Source organism: Eleginops maclovinus, chromosome 21 (genome assembly GCF_036324505.1).
Source record: "Eleginops maclovinus isolate JMC-PN-2008 ecotype Puerto Natales chromosome 21, JC_Emac_rtc_rv5, whole genome shotgun sequence".
Taxonomy (NCBI): Eukaryota; Metazoa; Chordata; class Actinopteri; order Perciformes; family Eleginopidae; genus Eleginops; species Eleginops maclovinus.
Window position 1 is genome coordinate 10,595,933 of NC_086369.1, and position 22,234 is coordinate 10,618,166.

At 42.2% G+C, this 22,234-nt stretch overlaps 2 protein-coding genes across 5 annotated transcripts in view; one reads left to right on the top strand and one right to left on the bottom strand.

Annotated features, from left to right (window-relative positions):
* Positions 1 to 155: 155 nt before the first annotated feature.
* waca (WW domain containing adaptor with coiled-coil a) lies at positions 156 to 19,191 on the bottom strand. 2 transcript variants are annotated; one of them, XM_063873874.1, is made up of 13 exons: positions 18,962 to 19,191; positions 18,736 to 18,766; positions 17,729 to 17,921; positions 12,382 to 12,473; positions 11,723 to 11,838; positions 11,485 to 11,600; positions 6,125 to 6,367; positions 3,661 to 3,783; positions 3,311 to 3,459; positions 3,047 to 3,171; positions 1,976 to 2,168; positions 1,772 to 1,899; positions 156 to 1,686 (listed from the first exon to the last, which is right to left on the bottom strand). In XM_063873874.1, the coding sequence occupies exons 1-13, from the start codon at positions 19,000 to 19,002 to the stop codon at positions 1,617 to 1,619; spliced, it is 1,620 nt and encodes a 539-aa protein (XP_063729944.1). In that variant the 5' UTR covers positions 19,003 to 19,191; the 3' UTR covers positions 156 to 1,616. The 2 variants fall into 2 exon arrangements, with proteins under 2 accessions (XP_063729944.1, XP_063729943.1); XM_063873873.1 differs by having other exon boundaries at positions 3,311 to 3,462.
* Positions 19,192 to 21,686: 2,495 nt separating this feature from the next.
* mpp7a (MAGUK p55 scaffold protein 7a) overlaps positions 21,687 to 22,234 on the top strand; it is a 128,070-nt gene continuing 127,522 nt past the window's right edge. For 2 of the 3 annotated variants that reach the window (XM_063912857.1, XM_063912860.1), the window contains exon 1: positions 21,687 to 21,949. The gene's annotated coding sequence lies outside the window, so the exon portion shown is untranslated. The remainder of the gene's footprint in view (positions 21,950 to 22,234) is intronic. The other variant, XM_063912861.1, reaches the window with a different exon arrangement.

Consider the following 22,234-nt stretch of genomic DNA (forward strand, 5'->3'; position numbering starts at 1 on the left):
TCCTTATTTTTAATTAAAGGAAAATGTGACTTTATCATTAATGCATGGAATAGTAGTTGCTTTGTTCACCTTTGACGATCAATACTTTAAAAGACCCACCACACAAAATGTCAAAAAGCCCAAACCAATAAATTGAAGCTCCAGGTACCATCAAAAACCCAAGAACACAAGGCCCCAGAGAGGCATATTTTATTTCATTTGTCAATATATTTCAGGAAACAATATACAAAGCAATGACGTGGTCACTGTTACTGAATGTGTTGCAGTTCAGTTATAGACTCGATAGATAGTAGGGGGGGAAATGAAACAGGCTTTTTGCAGCTGAGGACCCTGCTCTTCAACAGTGGGGAACAAACAAGAGCGGGATGGGACGTGCTAGAAAAAAAAAACAACCGTGTGCATGTCATGCTTGTTGAAGATCTTTTCCTGTCGGGATGAAATAAAGTGTGGGCGTTGCAGGTAAACGAGGCTGTGACACTTAAGACTTTCAACAAGGCACTAGCGTAAGAACCAAACCTAAAACTCCAATAAAATAACCAGTGCTCGCTTTAGTTGAACATCTTTATTACAATACATACATTTCACATTTGACCGTGTGCCCTCTTGCTGCCCTGCTCTGACACAAGAGGTGATCCACATACATCCGCCTTGAAAACCACCCTGCTGTAGGACCACTCCGAATAAGTTTGTGGATATTGTTAATTATAAATAAAACCGGGGTCCTCTGTGTTAGCGACTGTACAAAGGAATGAACCAGTGTTACCCGCCTCTTCGTAGAATATAGGAGAGGGGGAGGAACCCAAAATGACTCCAAGGGTGTGAGTGTGGAGGGTGTGGCAGGGCAGGGCGGAGGCCAGGGGAGGGGGGAATGGTCCAAAGCAGCACGCCGTCACATCTCAATTTAAAATCACTCACTCCACCACACCACCAGGCACTGTTTTGTTATTCTCAGATTGGGACATGCAGGGCCGCCAGAAGCTGCGAGTAGATCAGTGAACCGCTTTTGAGCAAAAGACCAAAGAGAAGGGACGTTCATGGTGCCTGAGTACAGCTTATATTTCACCCGGAGAGGGCACAGGAAGAGAGAATTTGGAGATATTCAAAACTACATTGAGACCAGTGTGTATATTAATGGCTTCCTCCTCCGCTTAGGTCACACATGCTGAATGGTTCAATGATCTATGACGAAATGAAGCTTTTTAAAGTCTGCGTTAACATGAAGGGGAGGCTAGAATGTAGCCGCCTAGCCGCTGATTAGTTCCGATGTCAAAAGCTTTGATAGGCATGGCTTTCCATGGCTTTCAATCTACAAAACATATGTACAACATAGATAATCACATCTACAAGAAATCTACATGTTTCCCCCCCTGCCGTGGGCTTGTTTTTTTTTGTTTTTTACAGAATCGAGTCTTGTAAAGCAGCCCCCCCCCCTCCGACAGCTCGTCAGGTTTCACTCTTGGTTCTCCAGCCCGACGGTCCAAACTGCAGCTCCCGTGTTTAAGACTGGGCTCCAGAGGAAGTGACCGGCTGCTCTCCCTCCAGCTTCCAACTATGTGCAATGGGTTTCCCCCCGTTTTCTCCCCACAACCGCCCCCTGGCTTCTACTCCAGAAGTCCTCAGACCATGAAAGAATTCTGATTCTTCAACTTCTCTAGTTCTTTGATTTGCTGTCTCAGAAACAGTATCCTGTGGGGAGAGACAAAGAGGAAGATGATTATTGGTACTGATAAGATCTACCATAAATGCTTCGAGAATAGAACGGTCTCCTCACCTCTGCTCACGCAATGTCGCTTGTATTTCACAGACTCTGACCAGGGAGCGCAGGTTTTTGAGCTCGGTGCAGTTCTCCGACATGCAGATGCTCCCCATGGTGTGCGCCTCTTCACGTAGTCTCGATGCCTGCAAGCGTCACACAGGAGAATTAGTTTTGGAAATGGTGTTGCTGTTAGATGCAGAATTGGTGAGAGGTACAGACCTGTTTCTCCGCGTGCTCAGCAGGCCAGCCCTGCACGTGCTTGATAAGATTCTCGTTGAAGTGGGCGGCGAGGGTGGGGGTGAAGGAGGGCCGGGGTGCTGAGGCGGTGGGGGGAGCGGAGGCAGAGTTGGAGGCGTTGCTGCTGCTGGAGGAGGAGACGTGGTTGGGACCCGGGGAGGGGCTCCTCTGACTGCTGCAACACACGGGATGAAGAAGCATGTCAGCGATGAGACATTATAAGGGGAAACTGAGCTTTCGCAAAAAGGATTAATACACTTGTTGTCAGCAGCAATGTTGAAAGCCCATCTTCACTCGAGTCTCAATATAGCTGATCACAAAACCTAAGTCTTGGTTGACAGACTGCAGGAACATTACAATTTGATCAAGGCTCTTAATGCAGCAGCTCAGTGTCATCAGTTTTATATGAACATTTACTAGAGTTTGAGATGGTAGAAAACCAGGGGTGTGCCAGAAACAAACAAACAAATAAACAGAAAACATGAAAAGTAGGAACTTAGACTTAAAACACATAAGCTTAAGATATTCAACAATATCAAGTATTGTCTTTAAGCATGTAGCTCGAACTCAGTTCATCACTGCTGCAACTTCTGAGCAAATGACTGACTTTGACACTATAAGCAACACTAGGCCTTTTGTGATCAAATATTTTGAATCTATAAACAGCTGTGACTTCATCTACCAACAGCATATTCATCAAGAAACATAAGCATCAGTTAGCTTCCTCTCTTTTTGGAAATTGGTTCATAAAGAAATGAATGACTTCAACGAGAGACTTCTGAATGGTGGTTCCATAAATGAACAGCAGGGGGTGCCACAACATTACACAGAGGATTATCTGAAGGCAGGAATTGCTCCTCCATTCAAGGAGTCGATATGAATGTGTTCTCCAAAACGTTGTGAGATGAAGTATTCCCAATTTTTGGACTTAGCAACAGTTGCCAGCCCAGGAGGCTGGTATAATAATGACAGAAGTTAAGCAAACGGCTCTTTGATTCTCTTCTCATGCTAGTTATCTGTTCTGAGTTTGGCCTAGAGTGCTTTAGTACGTACCCTTGGCGCTGCAGGTTACGGGGGGAGGCCGTGGCGGCATCGTGACTGTGCTGCTTCTCGCTGGAGACGGTCTGTTGGGAGGATGGCTGGGGATGAGAGGACTGCTTTCCTGCTGTCGTGCTCGCCTAAACACAAGTTAGAGACAGCACATCAAGACAGACCCTCTCCCAAATACATCAGACAGATCAGGTATTATTTGCTGAGTTTCATCCAGCAGGCATATTTGAACACTGTATTCAAACACACTGAATGTTCGTGTCTCACTTTTGACTGCGAGATGGCGGGCTGCGTGTTGAGGAGGGGTTTGCCGTGACCGGCGTTGCTCTGTGGCGTGCTGATCCTCGGAGACACATAAGACCTGGGCGATGAGGCGTCCGATGTTAACGACATGGGGGACTGGTTCGATTGCTGAGCTGCTGGACAAGAGAAAAAGCAAAACATCGTAAGGGTTTCATACAATCTTCTTGAATTATATACATGATCGGGGAAATCTTAAACACATGAACGCAAGTCAGGAGCCTTCTGAGTTTCCGGAGGAATTTGACCACACACAAGGAACTGAGACCATCAGCAGTAATGAGTGGAATAGAGACGATTCTGTAGGAGTTGTTTACCTTGGTTGGAGAGCTGAGCAGCTTGGGAGAGGATAGTAGTGATATTGAAAGCCGATGGTCCAGCAGTGAGGATCTTATGAAGCATCGACTGTAATGATGCTTGTGTGACAGCAGCTGTGAGAACTGGAGAGAGGCAGAGAGACACACTGTTACTCCTTACACTGATTTATAAAGTCCTGCTACACAGTCAAATACAGCAATGTGTCCAAATGGAACATGCACTAGGTCCGAAGTGCTGAGGAGGGTTGATTAATTACATTATAAGCTGACTGCAGTGGGGACTGAACTTGTGCTCCCCTGATCCGAAGATCAACGCACTATCCCACTGAGCCACAGCATCAGAGGCCAGCAATTGCCATTGGTCGATGTTTGGTAAAAAAGTGTGCAACGGTAAATTAGGTTATTTTTTCAAATGTAATCTCGTAACAACACTCTAATTTCCCCACGGGGATTAATAAAAGGTACATCTTATCTCATCTTACAACAAATGGCTCAAACAATTGAAACATTTGTCTAGGTATAAACACGTTCTGTTTATTATTATGCAAGGTCTTTAATCTGACTGGACTGGAAGAATAAAAATGAGCAACTTCGGCAAAAACAAACCTCATCAAATTAAACAAACAAATGTAAGAACATCATCAGGAACACGAGGAGAAGAAGCAATAAATAAACAAACAGCAATTAAGTAAAGCTAAGTCAAAGGAAAAGATGATGCAAGGTGTTTAGTCATTAGAACATGGCTGTATGCGTGATGAGTCACAGTCATTCCAGACACCCAACTTCTGAGCGTATGATGACGTCCTCTTTGCTAATGTGATGTGCGTACAAAAACCACCAAGGAAAGAAAACACTGCCAGTCCGGATGCATGATGTGCCCCCCTACACTGTCAGCCAAGTTTTCCTCTCAGTTCTGGCACATCGACTCTTAAGAATAGTCATTCATACTGTACTCAAGAAAAAGTACTTGAGGGATGATCGATGATGGTCTGAAACCCCTCACCTTCCCCAATCTGGGATTAAGGGGACTGCTTCCACTGATTTCCAGAGCAAAGAGTCCAACTCCTCTTTGAACCAGAGTGTTACTGGTTCAAAGTTGGGATGCTCACCATGACTCTGACTAGGCTCGTTTTCATCTTTTTCCCGGTAACCAAACGTCCAGCAGCTGGTTACCGGGAAAAAGATGAATGGGATGTTTGGAATCCGTTTGAACACCTCCGTTTTATTGCTGTTCAGTACAGAAACGGTGATACAGACACTGTTGAACTACACTATTATTCTGCTGACTGACTGTTATATTTCTCTGCTTTCCTCTTAACCTTCCTCCCTCTGCTCACACCTATCCAACTCTCGCCTTGGCTGCACTCCTCATACACACGCACCCGCACAACTCCAAATCCAACAACCCCTTTCAGCTGCCCTCCTTAAAAGGAGCAGGCCAGGCCTGCAACACTAGGTTGCAAAGCAAGGTTGGTTGCACGAACAAAGGCACTCTGGTACCTAGCAACGTATGGAGTTACGCGCTAATAGCCAATCATGGAGCAGTATCACGTTTGGTGGCGCTATCTCGTTGTCTCGTGTTTGTGTTTCTTGAAAAACAAAACCAGCGTGGAGTGACAAGTGAAAGATGAGTGCTGCAACGAGCGAGAAAATTGAGACAAAAAAGGAAAGGTCAGCTCGCCTGTATGGCAGTTTTGGGGATTTTATCAGTCAGACCGTAGTCAGACCAATGTTGTCTGCAAATTATGCAAGACCGTCAACCCCACCAAGAGCGGAAATACAACCAACTTGTTTTACCACCTTAGCCGCTCTCACCCTTTGGAGCATCAACATCTGTCGCTGCAACACTGCAAAAGCAGCAGCAGACCACTATGGAAAGGTACTCGTCATGATAACTGAGGTGACTAAAATCAGAGGAAGTTTAAAATACAAATGTTTAAATTTAGTATATTTTTCTACTGGTCTTTATTTTAAATAGATAATAAAAATGATCAATAATTATCGATATCGACCGATATGGAACACTTATATCGTGATAGTTTCAGCCATATCGCCCAGCCCTAAGCTCAACTGCTCTTTGTATTTATGTAAAGCCATTTGTCATCAATAACAGCTACATACTTGTATTGTAATCAAAGTGAAAGTAGGTGGTTACTTTCAGTCCTGACAGAAGTCTCAAAACACTCACCGAGAGGAAAGCAGCTGGTTAAGAAGTCACAATACCAGAAATGTAGTATGCCACCCCTGCGGCAGTGAAATACCACGACAACATGCCTCACTTCATCACCATAAAGTAATAAAGTCGTCCAACCACTCAGTTTAATTCTCCTTTGAGGAATAATCTTCAGTCCAGAAGCAGAGAGCAGTACACGGTATCACTTCACAGTGTCGCTGTAAATAGTGTTCACCAGAGAGCCGCTGCAGCCGGCTGAATGGAGACCGCGTCGTCTCTCGTTGTTCTTACCTTCGTTGATTTTTGCCATGTCTACGCTGGCGTTGTTGAGCTGCAGCGCGGTCTGAAGTGCTGGGAGGAGCTGACGCAGCAGGGTGGGGTCCTGGAGGAGTGGAGGGGCGGGGGACTGCAGGACCGGGGACACGGGCACCGTGGAGGCTGATGATCCGGGGGGCCCCGACGATGCGTTCAAGCCCCCTGAGCCAGAAGATGACGATGACTGGGTGGCTGCGGGCTTCTCCACCTGGGCGGACTCTGCAGAAAAGAGGAGGCCGTTCCATCAACAAAGATAGTCTCAATAAATTAAAAAACAGTACATGTGCCACTTTAGATAGAAGACGTGTAGGTCAATACATCATATACATAATAACAGCACACAAAACCAGGGGTTCCTACAGACCCTCACAGATTCTTTTAGGATTTTTGGGGAATTTGTCACCAAAACCATAGATTTGCCTTAACGCTGCGTTCCAAGACTGAAGCCTTCCATGAAATAAAACAGCCCTCTCATTCATTTAAGGATACTCTGGCATCTCAGCACGCTGCCAACAGAGGATTTAACTATAGCCGTAGTGGCCATACAACAAGGCTCAGTCACATGCAAGGCAGCGCACATTCCACTCTGAATTAAAACACTTATGTTTTGCCATCTGATAAGCCCTTAAATGGACCAGTCTGTTAATATGGACTTCTTCAAATGCATTTCACTGTCTCTAAAGGGTTTTTGAACAACATTCCTCCTACAACAATGCCCCTTTTGCTATTTACTGCTCTTTGGACAAGACAGTACCCCAGACAAGTAAATATGCTGTTGCAACATGAATTGAAAATGTGTTGCAAGTTGATTTAGTTGTCAAGGTATGGTATTTGAAGTTGCCAATGAATCACAAGGTGAAGAAGCCAAGAAAAAGCACCTTAGTTTTCAATGTATACATTAAATGGTAGATCAAGGCGTCCCTGACACCTACATGTGAAACATGTCATTTGAGAATGTCAAAGATCCATGTACTCAGAGCTCTGCAAACAACCAGATAGAACTGAATGTCAGCTTCAGGAAAGAAAATCTCCATCTACCTCTAATGCAACACAGAGTTCCTGCTGAGGGATTACTGGAAATGTGTTCACCCACAGCTAGAAGCAAGCTACAAGTAGTGATGATGCTACAGGCCACGCTACCCTCTATGAATCTAGAACACTGGTCTTGATTTCCCACACTGTGGACAATATCTCTCTTGGCAGAATCACTTCTTGGAAATCATAATGAATAAGGCATTGTTATGAACATGGGGGTTAGTGAATCAATGACCCAGCAAGATCACAACATGGGGATTGTTTGTGTGTCTGTTTTGACACCTAGCTTGTTCAGACAAGTTGTTGGAGCGTTTCCCCCGGAGGTTCAGTTCATCTATATAAACACACTGCAAGTGCGGGGGTGGCCTCGATCTTGCTTTCTTTTGTCCTCGAGCTGTTTGTTTACATTCACAACGCAATCAACCCTTCCATCCGGAGCAACGAGGCTCAGAGATAATGTAATCAAGTTGGCCTGATGTGCAAAGAAGATCAGTCGCTGTGTGTGTGTCAGCATGCTCCATCAGAGCAACAGCACACTGATGAGCGGACAATCTTATAGCAGCATGCATCAGGACATTGTTTTCCTGTCGCAGTTTAGATGTACACTGGAGCTTGTACAGGGTTCTTACAGTTAACTCCTGTTAGATTAAAGACTTCTCAAATGCCACAACTTTACAATCACGATATTGATAAGAAAGAACGTTTATAATTCCAAGTTTAAAATACAGCACTTGCTGCAAAGAATACATAGTGCCTTTGTACAGTGCCTGGTACCGGTTGCCATGATTCCCTTCCTATGGAATATGCACCTTCCCATGTTGTTGCCCTCTAGCCTCATTCTAAGTTTAACAAGTGAAATGTCTAGAAAGATCCATGGAAATCCTGTGAATATTTCTGGTCAAAATTTTACAAAACAATTGATACAGGATGGTAAAAACGGGGACAAAGAGTTTCAGGAAAATCTTTCCAGTGAAATTTGCCTATAAGCTTGCTTGTACACAGACTTACCGTCATTTCTGGACTATAAGCCGCTACTTTTTGCACAAGCTTTGAACCCTGCGGCTTATAGTCCCGTGCGGCTTTTTCATGATTTTTGTGATATCGTAAGAGGTTGTGTTTTCGTTTGTTCCGCTGTTGTACGGCACAACTTTGCCTGGCGGAAGGGCATGTGATCAGACACACAGTCACGGGGGAAAAGAGTGGTATGTTGGTCACATGTCCGTCCGCCAGGCAAAGTAGTGCCGTACAAATTAGCGCGAAAAAGAGACTAGATTAGCAAGAGCAAGACGAGTATTACAGGAGCAAAGGAAGCTTTCATTCACAAACCCTCATTATGGCAAACAAAAGAAATGCATATGATGCAGCTTTTAAATTAAAGGCAGTCGATTTGGCTCTCAACGAGGGAAATAGAGCTGCTGCACGTACCCTTGGTATAAACGAATCAATGGTGAGACGTTGGAGACGCCAGCGTGAAGAACTGGCTCAGTCCAAAAAGACGAAAAAAGCTTTCAGAGGTAATAAAAGCAGCTGGCCCAAACTTGAAGACTTTATTGAAGACCGGGTGAACACACAGAGAGCAAACGGGCGAGGTGTTTCAACTGTGCAGATCCGACTGAAAGCCAAAACAGTCGCCACCGAAATGAAGATAGAACATTTCAGAGGTGGACCATCCTGGTGTCACAGATTTATGAAACGAACAGGACTGTCCATCAGTGCGCGGATTCAAATTGCAAATTCACACTAAGAAAGATAAACGAATATTCCATCGGACCGGACGAGATCATAAATATGGATGAAGTGCCTTTGACGTTTGACCTGCCTCTCACTAGGACTGTTAACAAGCAAGGTGAATCATCCATCACGGTGAGTGAGAACCACTGGCCATGAGAGAACGAATTTCACTTGTGTTGTGGGCTGCACAGCATCCGGGTTAAAACTTCCGCCAATGGTGATTTTTAAGCGGATGACTATGCCAAGAGAAGAGATCCCGAGCGGCATCTCTGTTAAAGTCAACAAGAAAGGGTGGATGATGGAAAGCGTAATGAAGGAGTGGCTGCAAGAGTGCTACGGGAAGCGACCTGGAGGATTCTTTCGCCAAAAAAAAGCATTGCTCGTTTTGGACGGCATGAGGGCCCATATCACAGATTCTGTGAAAGCAGCCATTAAGAGCACAAACTCGACTCCAGCTGTGTTTCCTGGAGGCACAACGAAGCAACTGCAGCCACTCGACATCAGTGTGAATCGTGCGTTCAAAGCAACACTACGCGTTCAGTGGGAGGCGTGGATGACGAGCGGCGATAAATCATTCACCAAAACTGGTCGCATGCGAAAAGCAAGTTTTGCCCAAGTCTGCCAGTGGATCCTGACAGCGTGGAGAGGTGTCAAAACATCCACGATCACCAATGGATTTCGAAGGGCTGGACTGCTGCGTGATGAAAAGGAGGACACCGCCACGGCCCTTCAGAGGGTGTTCGATTCCGACACTGACAACGAGGAGTTCTTTGGTTTTGAAAGCGACAACGAAGGAGAGATTGGGACAGTGGATGACGAAGCCACCCTGAGCCCGTTCGTTTCCGACACTGAAGAAGAGGACTCTGGTGGTTTTAGTGCGCAGGAAGAAGACAAAGATGGCGATGAATGACTGTCTTTTCTTCTTGTTAAAGCCGTGTTACTGCACCTTAGCCCAAAAGGTAGGCCGATTATATTTTCTGGTGTGCTGTAGGTTATTGTTATACAGTACATTTGTTACTCGTTTGAACAGCACAGGACATGTTTCGTACTTGTAATTACCTGTACTTGTACATATACGTAAACAGTTATGCAAATATGTACCGTTAACTTGTTTCTCAAAATGTTAATAAAAGGGATGTGTTCCCAAACAGCCATCTCTTTCCTGACAATCCCCTTTGTGCATATTCTCTTACATATGGTAATCAAACATTAAAACACCTGCAGCTTTTAGTCCGGTGCGGCTAATGTATGAACAAAACAGGATTTCCCCCTAATTTTAGCTTGTGCGGCTAATATTCAGGTGCGCCTTGTAGTCCGGAAAATACGGTACTTTTCCTTATAAAACAATGTGCAGAATGTACACAAACAAACAAAAAGGAGCATCCAACAACTGTATCAAATGAGTCCGTGAGTCGGCACACGCACTGCTTGTCTGAATACGCCCTTTGTGTGTCATCTTTCTATAAATGCAACTGTCGGAGGCCTTTCAAAGATTATGGGAGTGGTGAGAAACAGGTTATTTATGAGGAATGACATCCTCTCAGTGAGCGCTCAAGTATCTTTGGAGGAGTTTGATAGAGGGGTGCCACTGCGTAGAAATCAATACAAAATATTCCGCAACAATTTGGTTGATTGTCTTCCAACAGCAGTGGACAGATGAGCCTAGGAGATAGATCATATTCAGGTGACTGCAGTACTATCCTGCGACAATGTGTGTCAGAAGAATTTAGCCTGGGAATATATGCATTGTTGAAACACACAAAAGGTCAGACATATCATCAACAGCTATTCCTACCAAGATACAAAGGCTATTTTTTAGAGCGTCGACTGCCAGATGGTGTACAACACTCTAGATGACATGCAGACTAAATTGAATTGTGTCACTTCTGGCCTGCGTAAAAACGGAGAGAACTGTACCAAAACAGAAACACTGATCCATGAGGAACAGTTTGCTCATTTATGGTGCAGTGTGCATGGAGATGGCAAAGACAGTGAGAAAGAATAATTCATTCTGAGGTAATATTGGCAGACTGCGGATGAAATTGGAAAAGAGTGAGGTGAAATCCAAGTGAGCTGTTGCTTTGCAGTAAATGAACTGCAGGGTTTTGTCCAAAAGCATAGACATGCTTTGTTTTTACACGGCTCCGGAAAAATAGGAGATGGATGTCAGGTTGGTTTCGCCGGTGGACGAGTGGCAGGCAGCAGGCTCACACTTGGGACAACTTTGCTGAATATTACCAATAAAAACTAAGCTTGAAGTTATCTCAATGACAACAACAGGAAGGAATTTTATCAGGATAAACTTCATTGTAATTCACCATCACAGACAACATCTTTTTTTATTAAGTGTCAGCAAATCGAGTAGCATTCATCAGCCATTGATCAGCTCAACAACAGTCATCATCAGCTAATAACACCGTTGTCAAAACAGCTAGCTTCAAGCGAAGATGGTGACAAAGATGGAAACATGCATCCTTTTCCAGCCAAGCAGCACGTGCATCACACACAGACGTGTAACTCATTAATACCAGTCGCAGCGGACTGGTGAGGATGATGTTTTTAACACTTACTAGCTGCAGTGAAGCCGGGGGCTGCCGATGCTTGCATAGCCTCCCGTCTGTAGTCCCTGTCTTTGGGGAAACTGTTGACAACCGCAGTCTTTGTCGTCTCTTTTTGCCTCTGTTCTCTGTAAGAAACAAACAAGTAGAAAACAGTTGTTATCCTTTAGTCTAATCCTTACGAGGCACCAATTTCAAATCTGTAATGAAGTTTGTACAAACAAGGGCTTAAGATAGGGCTCGTAGCTACCTCTCCAGCCATTCTTTGGGCTTCTCCCACTGGGACACCTCCGTCCTGCAGTTGTAATAATATTTCTTTCCGGACGAGCTGATGTGCTCTGACCAGTCGTCCCCGGGTTCGTGAGGCTGTGAGGAAGAAGAGTACATATTAAGCTGCAGGAGCCAGCCAGCCAGAAAACAATTGTGTGCACATATATTGGGGGGGGGGGGTGATGCAAGAGCTTGTAACGACATCTGAAAAGTACAAAAGATATACACAGAAGCTTTTTACGGGAAGGCTTGATTCTGATAGTGATCATGATACCTACGGTAACCAAAGTGAAGCAGAATGCACAAAATTGCACCATTTTAGAGTGTAATCCAGGACTACATTACTGAAGCGAACTGGAAATAACCTTAACAGTGTGACTGATCGCTCTATGTGGCACTTTATCATCGATAATCTAGCCTGCAGATTATCGATGATAAAGTGCCGCCGTTTTGTCGGTGTAAATGATAGCAATGCAACTATATGTAGTGGTTAAGGTTGTACACGGATTGGTTTAACACATACATCCTTAGATCAGGGTTGTATAACTTCAGTACAGCAAAAACTACCAAGAGAAAATGTTGTGTGGTGCTGTGTTTTCGTCCACCGTGTCCCTTTGCTGAGGCGAAGGAAACACTTACTGTGTCTGAGGTCTTGCTGGGGTTAGAATGTGAGTTGGAGCTATGAAGGGAACTGTGGTTGTGAGAATTTTCTTGTGGAGAAAAACTGGTCCCTGAAACAGAACACAGAAAGAGGGAAAGACAGAATCAGTAACGATAACAACTTGCGACAATGATCAAAACCCCCTTTAGCCACTACCTTCCTTACAAAAACTAATTGATCCGTGCAAATCACATAGATGACCTGTGCCTGATTCAATTTGTCAATAGGTGACGTGTTTCAATTGAAGACTATATCTTTAATAATACATTCCTGTAAGTAGAACGCGTCAAGAGAACAAAAACTGTTCATCCAACCCCCTGCAGAAAACATTAACCCGAAAAACTCCTTATTTGGTTCTTTTAATTCCATAGCATGGAGTTTTCTGTTGCTTTTTGGGAAAGTGCTTGATACAGAAGTGTGTGAGATATACTATTTATAATGGCGGTGATGGCAGAGTGGTTAGGGGCTTGGTGTGGGAACTGGAAGGTCACCAGTTGAACACAGTGCTCCCCGAGCGCCGTACGTACGCACTGCTCCTAACACTAGGATGGGTCAAATGCAGAATTTGAATTTCCCCACGGGGATTAATAAAAGTACATCTTTCTTTTTCTTAATGAAAATAGCGAAGTTGCCACGAGAAAAAGGCCACCTCCTCCCCCAGCCAGAAGATTGTGTCCGTGTGTGACACTTGCACTATCGTGTGTTAAATAACAAATGTAAACAAGTTGCATGCATGCATTCCCCATGGTATAGAGACGGCACTGAACCATGCCTCCTTTCTTGTGGTTTTATTGCATCATAGCGCAAGAGGGGGCTCTAAAGTACTTGTTGCTTGAAAACTATGTCAGACTGACTGTGCAGTAATTAACTGGTGAAGAGTAGAGCTACAATTTAAACAGAAACGAATGACTCAAGCAGAAACGTGTCATCAAATAACGTCATCCATCAGCGCTACTGTCATGTAAATGTAGCAAAACAATAAACACGCTTTGGTCAAAGCACTGACACTTATGAGTAGAAACCTCAAAAAGAAGAAGAGGAGGAGGAGGAGGAGGATTGTGACGCTTTACCATTACACTTGCTAGCCTGTGTATTCTGGTGGTGTTGTCGTATTAGAATTTGTGGGTTTGTAAATGTGGGTAGGAGCAGCAGTATTCCAGTTATACATTTCTGATGCTGTCATGTGTTTTTCTAGAGTATTTCTTTCTCTCTCTGTGAAATTATAGCAGTGTCAATAAAAAAAAAAGGTGTCTTGCCAAAGTGTTTCTCCATGTATGCAAAACCGCCATGATTTTTGAAGGGTTAATTAAGAGCATAGGGGGGTAGCATCAAAAGCTCAAGATCAGAAGCCCATTCGTGTAACAGCATTTCCTAAAATTGGTTAAAAATGTGTCCCACTACTTGTGCGGCCTTCCTGATGTAAACGCACTGCCAACGCCGCTAAAGGAAACAGGATAAGTGAAGCTCAGAGCAAGACTGAACACGCTTCTGCTGATCCCATCTTCTCAAATCTGTCAAACTTTTTTTCGTTTCTGCAAGTTTAAGCACTTGAGGATACTTTGATAATTGTAGAAATGTTTAAATGTCCTTCGGGAGTATAATAACAACATGTCAGAGAGGCAGAGGAAGGCTTGGATTGAAACTTTTGGTGACAAGGTTTTTCCTCAAATAAAGCAGCAAGAGGAGGACGCACTGAGCACTCGTGTCCTTGGGACCACACGGAAATGTGTTTTGCAATCTGTACACACACAGGACTGGCAACAATCTGGGGCACAACCAGCAGTGCAACATAAATGATTCAACTTGTAAACGACAGCCTCTAAAGTGGCATTTAACTGCACTTTCACCTGCAGCTTGATAGTGAAATTCATACCACAGGTGCGACATACAGTATGTGTGGACAAACTAAAAACACAACAAATTACAACTCGTTAAGTTTGACAGGCCTATCCCAAATGTTGCTACGGAATCAGTTCAACACCACATTAATAACAAAACCTATACTCTCAGATACAGTCATTCTCAAATCTGTGCGTTGCTGAGAAATGTAATCACCTCCTCTCATCCACAATCTTGTTTGAAACGGCATAATCCACATTTGAAAGCAATTTATGCCTAATAGTGCATTGTATTGTAGGCCTTCACGCTGGCTTATTTGAATTAAACAGAATTCTAAGTATTTTACTATCCTGTGCAGGGTTATCAATGACACAGCCTTGGCGAGAGAAAGTCAAAGCATCCGTTTCAAGTGGGCTTTCTGATGTAAAAGGGGAAGACTCACACACGTTCTCCATGGAGACATCAATGTTTGTATTTCTGTCTGGAGAGGTGTTATGGATTTTGGTGGAGGACTATACTGAAAGCAAACTTTGAGGTCTTTCTGTATCTGTTGTTCTAGACATCTGTGGTTAGTATTAGTGTTTAACCTGTATAAAATAGATCCCATACCACGTTCCTGAACTCTGCAAGCCGTTGCCTGAGCGTGTTGAGCTCTGGGTATTTTTTTAGACTATCATTTTCACTGACCTTTGATATTTGCAACTCCTGGTTTTAGAGATCACATTCAGTACATGGTGTTTGACGCTATCATTTTATTTTTCAAGGTTCAACTCAAAGTACGCTTGGGTGTGTAACCCCTACATGATACCTTACAGGCTCAACAGCGTGCATGGTTAGTCTTTTGTCAAAAAACTGCGCAGTATGTTCCATTTACACCACAATGCTCTCTGTAAAGAAATGCCCCAACAAATGAACAACAGTGAATGCAGATCTGACTCCAGCCAGATGTTATTAAAGATGTCAGTGTGATCAGAAAGATCATAAGGAGTAAGAGGCCCTATTTCAGCAGTGTTCTGTATTTGAACTTCAAAAATATGTTCAAAGAGAGCTTGTTCAAATCATGTCAACAAAAGGGCACCTTGCATGGAAACAATCTGACAGCAGCCAAAATACTCTATTTACCCATCAGATATGTCACCTTATTGAGCTACGGTTGTTTTTAAACTACAGTCTACAGGGCTGGCATTTTCACAAGTGACACATAGGGCCAGAAACAAATGAGAACGTTTCCTGAGTTTTATTTGTTTGTTAACTCCCAGTTGCCAAAATGTATGGCACCCTTTGCATCTGCAAGAATGTGCGTCAACATGTGAAGGTTGACTTGTATGTAAAAGCGCTTTGAGGTGTATAAAAAGAAAAGAAAAAGAGCAGTATGAACGCAGTTTAATACTATTTACTATCTGTGTTAAACAGGATCAATTTGTTAGCCTCTGCACTTTGGTATTCCAGGTGTTTAACAACAAGGGATTGATTTATCGACGTAGCAACGTACTCACTAGATGACCGTATAAATATTCAAATGTATGCTCGGTAATGAGTCCTGGTAATGCAGGTACTCTATATTCAAAACAAAGTGACTCCACTATACCCTCCTTTCAGAAGCCTTGCAGCACATTAAAGACAATAATTCTGGTCCAATAGCTTTGTGGCATATGAATAATTAAGTTACAAGGCATACATGTCTGGAAAACTCTTTCATTATTGTCACGCTACCAACCAGACAGGACTTGTTGTAGGTACATTTCCAATCCCCCTTTTCACAGCCCTCTGTGGCACAATTATACCGGTTCAGAATCACCATAGCTGCTGTAGAATAATGAATCCATGATTACATTAACCATCCTCATTAGTAAAAACATTTTTTCCAATCAGAAGAGATGGTTTGTAACAGACACATTACCCAGTCTGCAATTAAAAATCATCAATTTTTTGAAGGAAGCCAGTAACCGATGAAGAACTCTCACCTGTGGCTGAAATTACAGCAGACACTTTAATGAGCTTGGTTAGGCTTTCATAAAATCATTTTCATTCCTCCATTTTCAATATGCATGGAGATGATAACTGGAAATAGAAGGGCAATGCATCAATGCATGATGGACGGCAAAAGTCCCACATCCATTGTTTTTGTATTAAAGCCCGTACACTGGTGGTACCTTGATGCCTGTCCACATATAGAAATACTCCACTGTACCACTTTCCAGTGTAAACTTATCAATCCTCAAAAACAGCAGCATTTCCCCCCAGAACAGCACTTTTCAGCTCTCTTACACTGTGAGTACTTTGGCCTGTATGGCATGTGTGATTCTGATTCGAAAGCATTTGCCAAACCTAATGGATTCCAAGTCAGTAATTCTCACTTCTCAGGTTAGGCAGTCAACATTTGCAAGTAATTAAGAGTCATTAAAAACTTAAAGCTGAATCCTTGTTTGAGACGCAGCTTATAATGTTCATGAGCCATAGCTACAACCAAAAAAGTAAGATAAGCAGCAGTTGTTGTACATCTTAACGTATTTATCGCATACCCAAAAACAACATGGTGTTTGACCAACAATAAGGTTGGGTTTAGAAACCCAGTTTGATGAAAAACACAGCCCTAAAAGTGCTGCTGAACCAATGAAAGCTGTCACTTGCTTTTTGAACAGCATAGGTCATTACAGCACAGACTATATCAAACCTCATATATTTTAGGAAAAAAAAACAGCTCACGTTTTGGACCATGGCACACACATTCCTGTAACTAAACGTGTGTTGCTGTGGGTCATATTTTCATCTCTAGATCTATAAAGTAACCCATTAACTGGCAACATGTCTATCAACCAGTGAACTGCAAAATACTATACATCCTTACGAGTTCCGGAGTCTCTTGTCTTGAAACAGATGTTGTACACACAGCAGTTCACGATTAGTCCTACTCATATGTTATAACTGTGCTACTTTGAAAAACAGGATGCACAAATCAAATGTTTTGAAACTCAACACAATGCCATCATCATAAACTAGGATCAGCCCCGCATCACAAAAACAGTATACCGCATATGTGGATAAAACAGCTTGACAGCTTTTTCCACACTCCTTAAAAGAAATCCATTAAAAATGTTTTACTTCTGACATACTGTCAGCAGCTTCTGAAAGAATTCAAGTGAATACAACCATATTCCACTTCATAACCTGAAAGTTATTACTTTTCCCTACACTGCATTAGAGCGTAAACACGTCAACAAACATCTATTTTTGTGGTTTCAGTTATAGAAAGTAACTGCCGACAACTGACATTTATTCAACTGGCGGAAAAAAAGTTAGTCGCTACTCAATTTCATCAGTGCATGTATATAACTTCAGCCTCTGAAATGATTACTACTTAACTAATTGGCTGTACTTATGTCTGAGGGCAACAGGCATGAAGTATACAGCTGCAGAGTTTCAGTGTTGAAGAGGCGTAGTGCAGTTTGTTTTTACCCATTATATTCTCAATAACCACTTTCTCACCTCCATCCCTGTCTCTGGCCCGGTGTGTATGGACAGCCTTTGCTCTGCTGTGCCCTGTGCTGTCGATGTGTTTGTTTTCAGGGCTGTCAGACCTCCTGAGCATTTTGCAGGGAGGAGTGACATCTGAGGAGTCTCGCATCTTTTCATGTCGGTGGTCCCCTCCTGGATGGCTCTTGGACGAGTATTTGAGAGCCTGTAGACACAAATCAAAAACCTCACAACAATCTCATATTTTGTACGTAGAGTGCTTTCGTCCTTGTATCATCATTACAATGTCTCTCAAACCAGTGTCACCCCTTGTTTGGCTGTTCAATGTACCAAAATGAGAAACAAACTTGTTTTGAATAAATAAGTACCAGGTTAGGGATGCTAATCTATTCTACTATTTATGCATGGTTTCAATGCAGAAGATTAATATATGTCAATTTGCGTTAGTGCCACAATACCAACTGTAGTGAATGGTCACTTGGCAACAATGTTCTTATGTATAATGACATATATTTATTTCTGATAATGAAGTAAACAGAATGTTTTATTAGACAACCTAGTATTCGCCTTACTCATTAGTTATAAACTATATTTAGAATGTAATCATTTATACGCCTTTTTGCAGTATGTATTTCGAGCCCTTTGATGTTTCGGAAGCTTAGCTAGCTATATCCTTAAAATGACAGATTGCGGTCAGGCCCTAATCGGACTGACTAGCAACCAGGCTAACTGTAACAGGCTATCATTAGCTTTGAGCTGCAACTAAACTCGCCTCTACCTTTTCCAAAACAGCTGAATTCGACGAAACATCCAGACTATGTTATTGTTACCTGGTAACAACCACGTTCGAATGTATTTGCAGCTTTCAGATCGTAATTTCGAACTAAATATCTCACTTTTCACGTTATTTTCCGCACTGACTGCGGCCTGTTGTGCTTTTCAGAAGCCTGAACTAGAGTGTCCATTTTAATCTTATTTGCAGCTAGCAAGCTAGCAGGCTACAGTAAGCTAACAAGTACCTGATAGGGCTGAGAATCTCTTCGGTCGCACCTGCAAATAAAAATAAAAACAGTTGTGAATATAACGCTTTAAATGTCAACAATTAGAAATTGTTGAAAGAGCAGCAACAGCTGAACGTCTAAGTTTCTAGGCACTTATTTTGGGTTCAGTAAAAATGGCGGATTGTCAAAGCGTAGCTATGAGGTAAAGGAAAATCAGAATAAGTAACGTTAAAAAGATGTTTACCCATCGCCGAGTCTCGGTTGTTTCCTTGCATACATTACCATCAATGCCGTGTTAGTGTGTGTGGAGTGGGATGTGAAAGATTGATAACGTTACTCTATTTTTCTTGTTGATTCGGAGACCTAAAATCGTCAATAATTGCAACCTAGCTTGTGTATTTCAATGCTATCAGCAGCACTGGTCGAAAGAGCGCCCTCACTCAGTCCATCTCCCACTCAGGCACAGCGTATCTCTATATCTGCCCACAAAACGTAGCAGTGGAGCTGCGCGCTGGGTTGCCAGATATTATACACTCACCAGGAAGGTAACCCCTTTATAAAGCAATAATACCTAGGAAAAGTGTCAAGTAAACCATGTAATGACATGTCAATAACATGGGGCGTGTATTCTTGTTGGTTTATACATGAACACGTATTTAATTTCAGTCAGCTATTAAAAGTCATCTTACCACAACATAAGCACAAATGCGTAATAAACACTGAGATTGTGAAAAATTCCTGGCTCAGGTAAAAGGAATAGGACTTATTCTATTAATATTCGAACATATCGAGTAGTTAAGAAAAATTAGTCAAATACAATGACAACATTGGTATTGTACAGATCTGGCAACTTGACTGCAACCCCCGTTCTCCACCTCCCCCTTCCGATGGAAACATCCGGGACACACACTAGTTGGTGTGGAGCAGTCTACTAAAACTCGTAAACCTTTTTTTTAAATTTATTGCTGGGTGGATTGTAATGTTCTACCCATAACTGCATTTGCATCTGTTTAGTTAATAATCCCGTTTGTCCATTTCCAATTAAGAGTTGTGGATCAAATGTGTTTACAGCATTAAAGACCTACAGCAGGCCATGATTTGACCTCTCCTGACATCTAGTGGTTATATGGTAACATAGCAAGGAGCATTTATTTAGAGATCAGCATAATCGCTTATACATTTCATCCATAGACATGCTAAACTTGACCATTTGTCAATTTTCATTGTCACATTAATTATAAACAACTGATATTCTTATTGACTGTAATAGCTGTTTAAAGCTCAACATTTCAAACACTGGTGAGAGTATTACAGAGGGAAAGTGGGCAAATATTACTTTAAACATGCATAAAGTAGAAAAATCATTACAAAGTATTAGAAATAAATAATTTGGGAAGCTTAATACTAATTTAAAGTATATGCTTAGGCCTATTAAATGAAGCATTGTGTGCACGCAGAATAGTCTCTTCACATTTTTGTGGCCAGGTTGGATTGATGTTTTAGAGTGAGTGTATGTCAGAAGAGGAGTGCTGGGCTCCATTGTTCCCAGACAATATAACCCACATCATATCCCAGGCTGAGGACAAAAGAACCTGTGGCTCAGCGTTTTGGCACACAACACACTTTAATGTCAGGACAAGGGGGGCACAAATGGGTGCACTGCTATTGTTTGCCCATTTCTGGAACTTGTTCACACATACACATGGAAACACACACACCCTTTTTATTATGAATGCATGTGTTTAATGCAAACACTATTTGATACTTTAATTCATCAGGTGTCCACTCAATTGTTTGCTTAATAAAACAAATGAGTGGTTATTTGTAAGGGTTTGGTTTAGGTTTTTATTCATCACATATTGCTGTGAAATGCTCTGTTCCTCCTTCCATTCATTTGCATGAACAATTACAAATACATACAGTATACCTATAAACATCAACATAAGTCTCTCAGACACATACAAAAACCGAAATCAAGATAATGCGTTTGAATATAATACATCAAATATGATATATAAAATATGTTGCTGATATTTAATGTGGTGCAAATATTAGAGGGGATGATGGAGGTCAATCTAGCATTGTCCTTGTTCAGTGGTCAGTAGGGTCCCAGTCAAACAATTAAAAGTGACTGAAGCTATACTTGTGTAACTCAGTTTTTAGTAAAATAATCGACTCTAAATGGGCCTTTTCGGATTTTTGAAAACTTGTTGCAATCGCAGTACATCTTAAAATGTCCTGTAGGGGGAGCTATCAAACAATTTAACAAAACGCACCCATGGGATGCCCACTTGCATTAGCTAACCACTGCTAAACAAGATACCATTTAACAAAACAGTATTTTGTCAAGTTTAAGTTCATTTAATTCTTATTATTACAAAACACATCCAAATAAAATATTGTTTCTCATTGGGCTACATGGGAGCATCAGATACCACAATGCAAACAATATATCTATAATAAGATCAGATGCAATTTGATCCAAAATTGAGATTTGTAGATGTTAGTGATTTTATAGGTGGTGTGCAGATATTAAGAAGGCTATGCTTAATCGATCCTCCAACACATAATATGGATAAAACATAATAATTTAACACAGCTTGAATTGATGATTCAAATGACATGCCTATATACAATGATTTGAATAATTAAATGAAGTTACATACATGTTATCTGTTCAAAATCGTAACTATTTCCATTTTGTTAAATGCAGCTTCTTAATAATATTTATATATGTCTATTTCACTTACATGTCCAAGTGCGACTGTGTACTGAAGCGAATTTACAACGGAGGCGTTAGCTTATGATTGACAATACAACAAGCCAATGAAAATACAGAAGTGGCTCCACCCCCACGCCTTAATAGAAAACTGACCAATGTCCGAACAGATTGGGCGGACTCTCAAGTAAAAGCCCTGCACGGCGCAGATCCGAGAACAGTTCTGTGTTGTCACATCCACCCGTTAACGTCATTTCTGTATAAACAAACCGTTTCCCAGTCAGCTCCTTGACAGACCACTTTATCTGCCTTGGAGAGTGGCACGGTCGAGGCGTAACATTTTGAAACGTTGTGTTCAGCACATAGTAAGCGGGGATGAGTTAAGTAGGTTTAAAGGAACAACGCGGATTCCAAAGTGGAGATTAAGAGAACATATACGTTTTGTTTTCGAAGGAACCTTTGGAGTACATTGTGACCGACAAAAAACCATTCAACTCCGACCTCCGATGCAAAGTGAGTAACCAACACATTTGTATCCAGCTCAAAACTTGTCTTCACAATTGGTTATGCGGATGAAAACAAAAAGGTAGTTGAGATGTGTTTGGTATGATTCGTTGAAAATATCGTTATGGTTCATGGGGAAGTCGGAACGTTAACTGTAATACAAGCTCTCACCTAATGACAGAGCACTTGTGTGTGGTACGTGTGGCTAATAAGTCAGCAAACTTGTCTTATTGCTAAGCTAGGTGCATGATATTAAAGTTTACCCATTGGCATACATGCTCAAAGCGTTTTTTC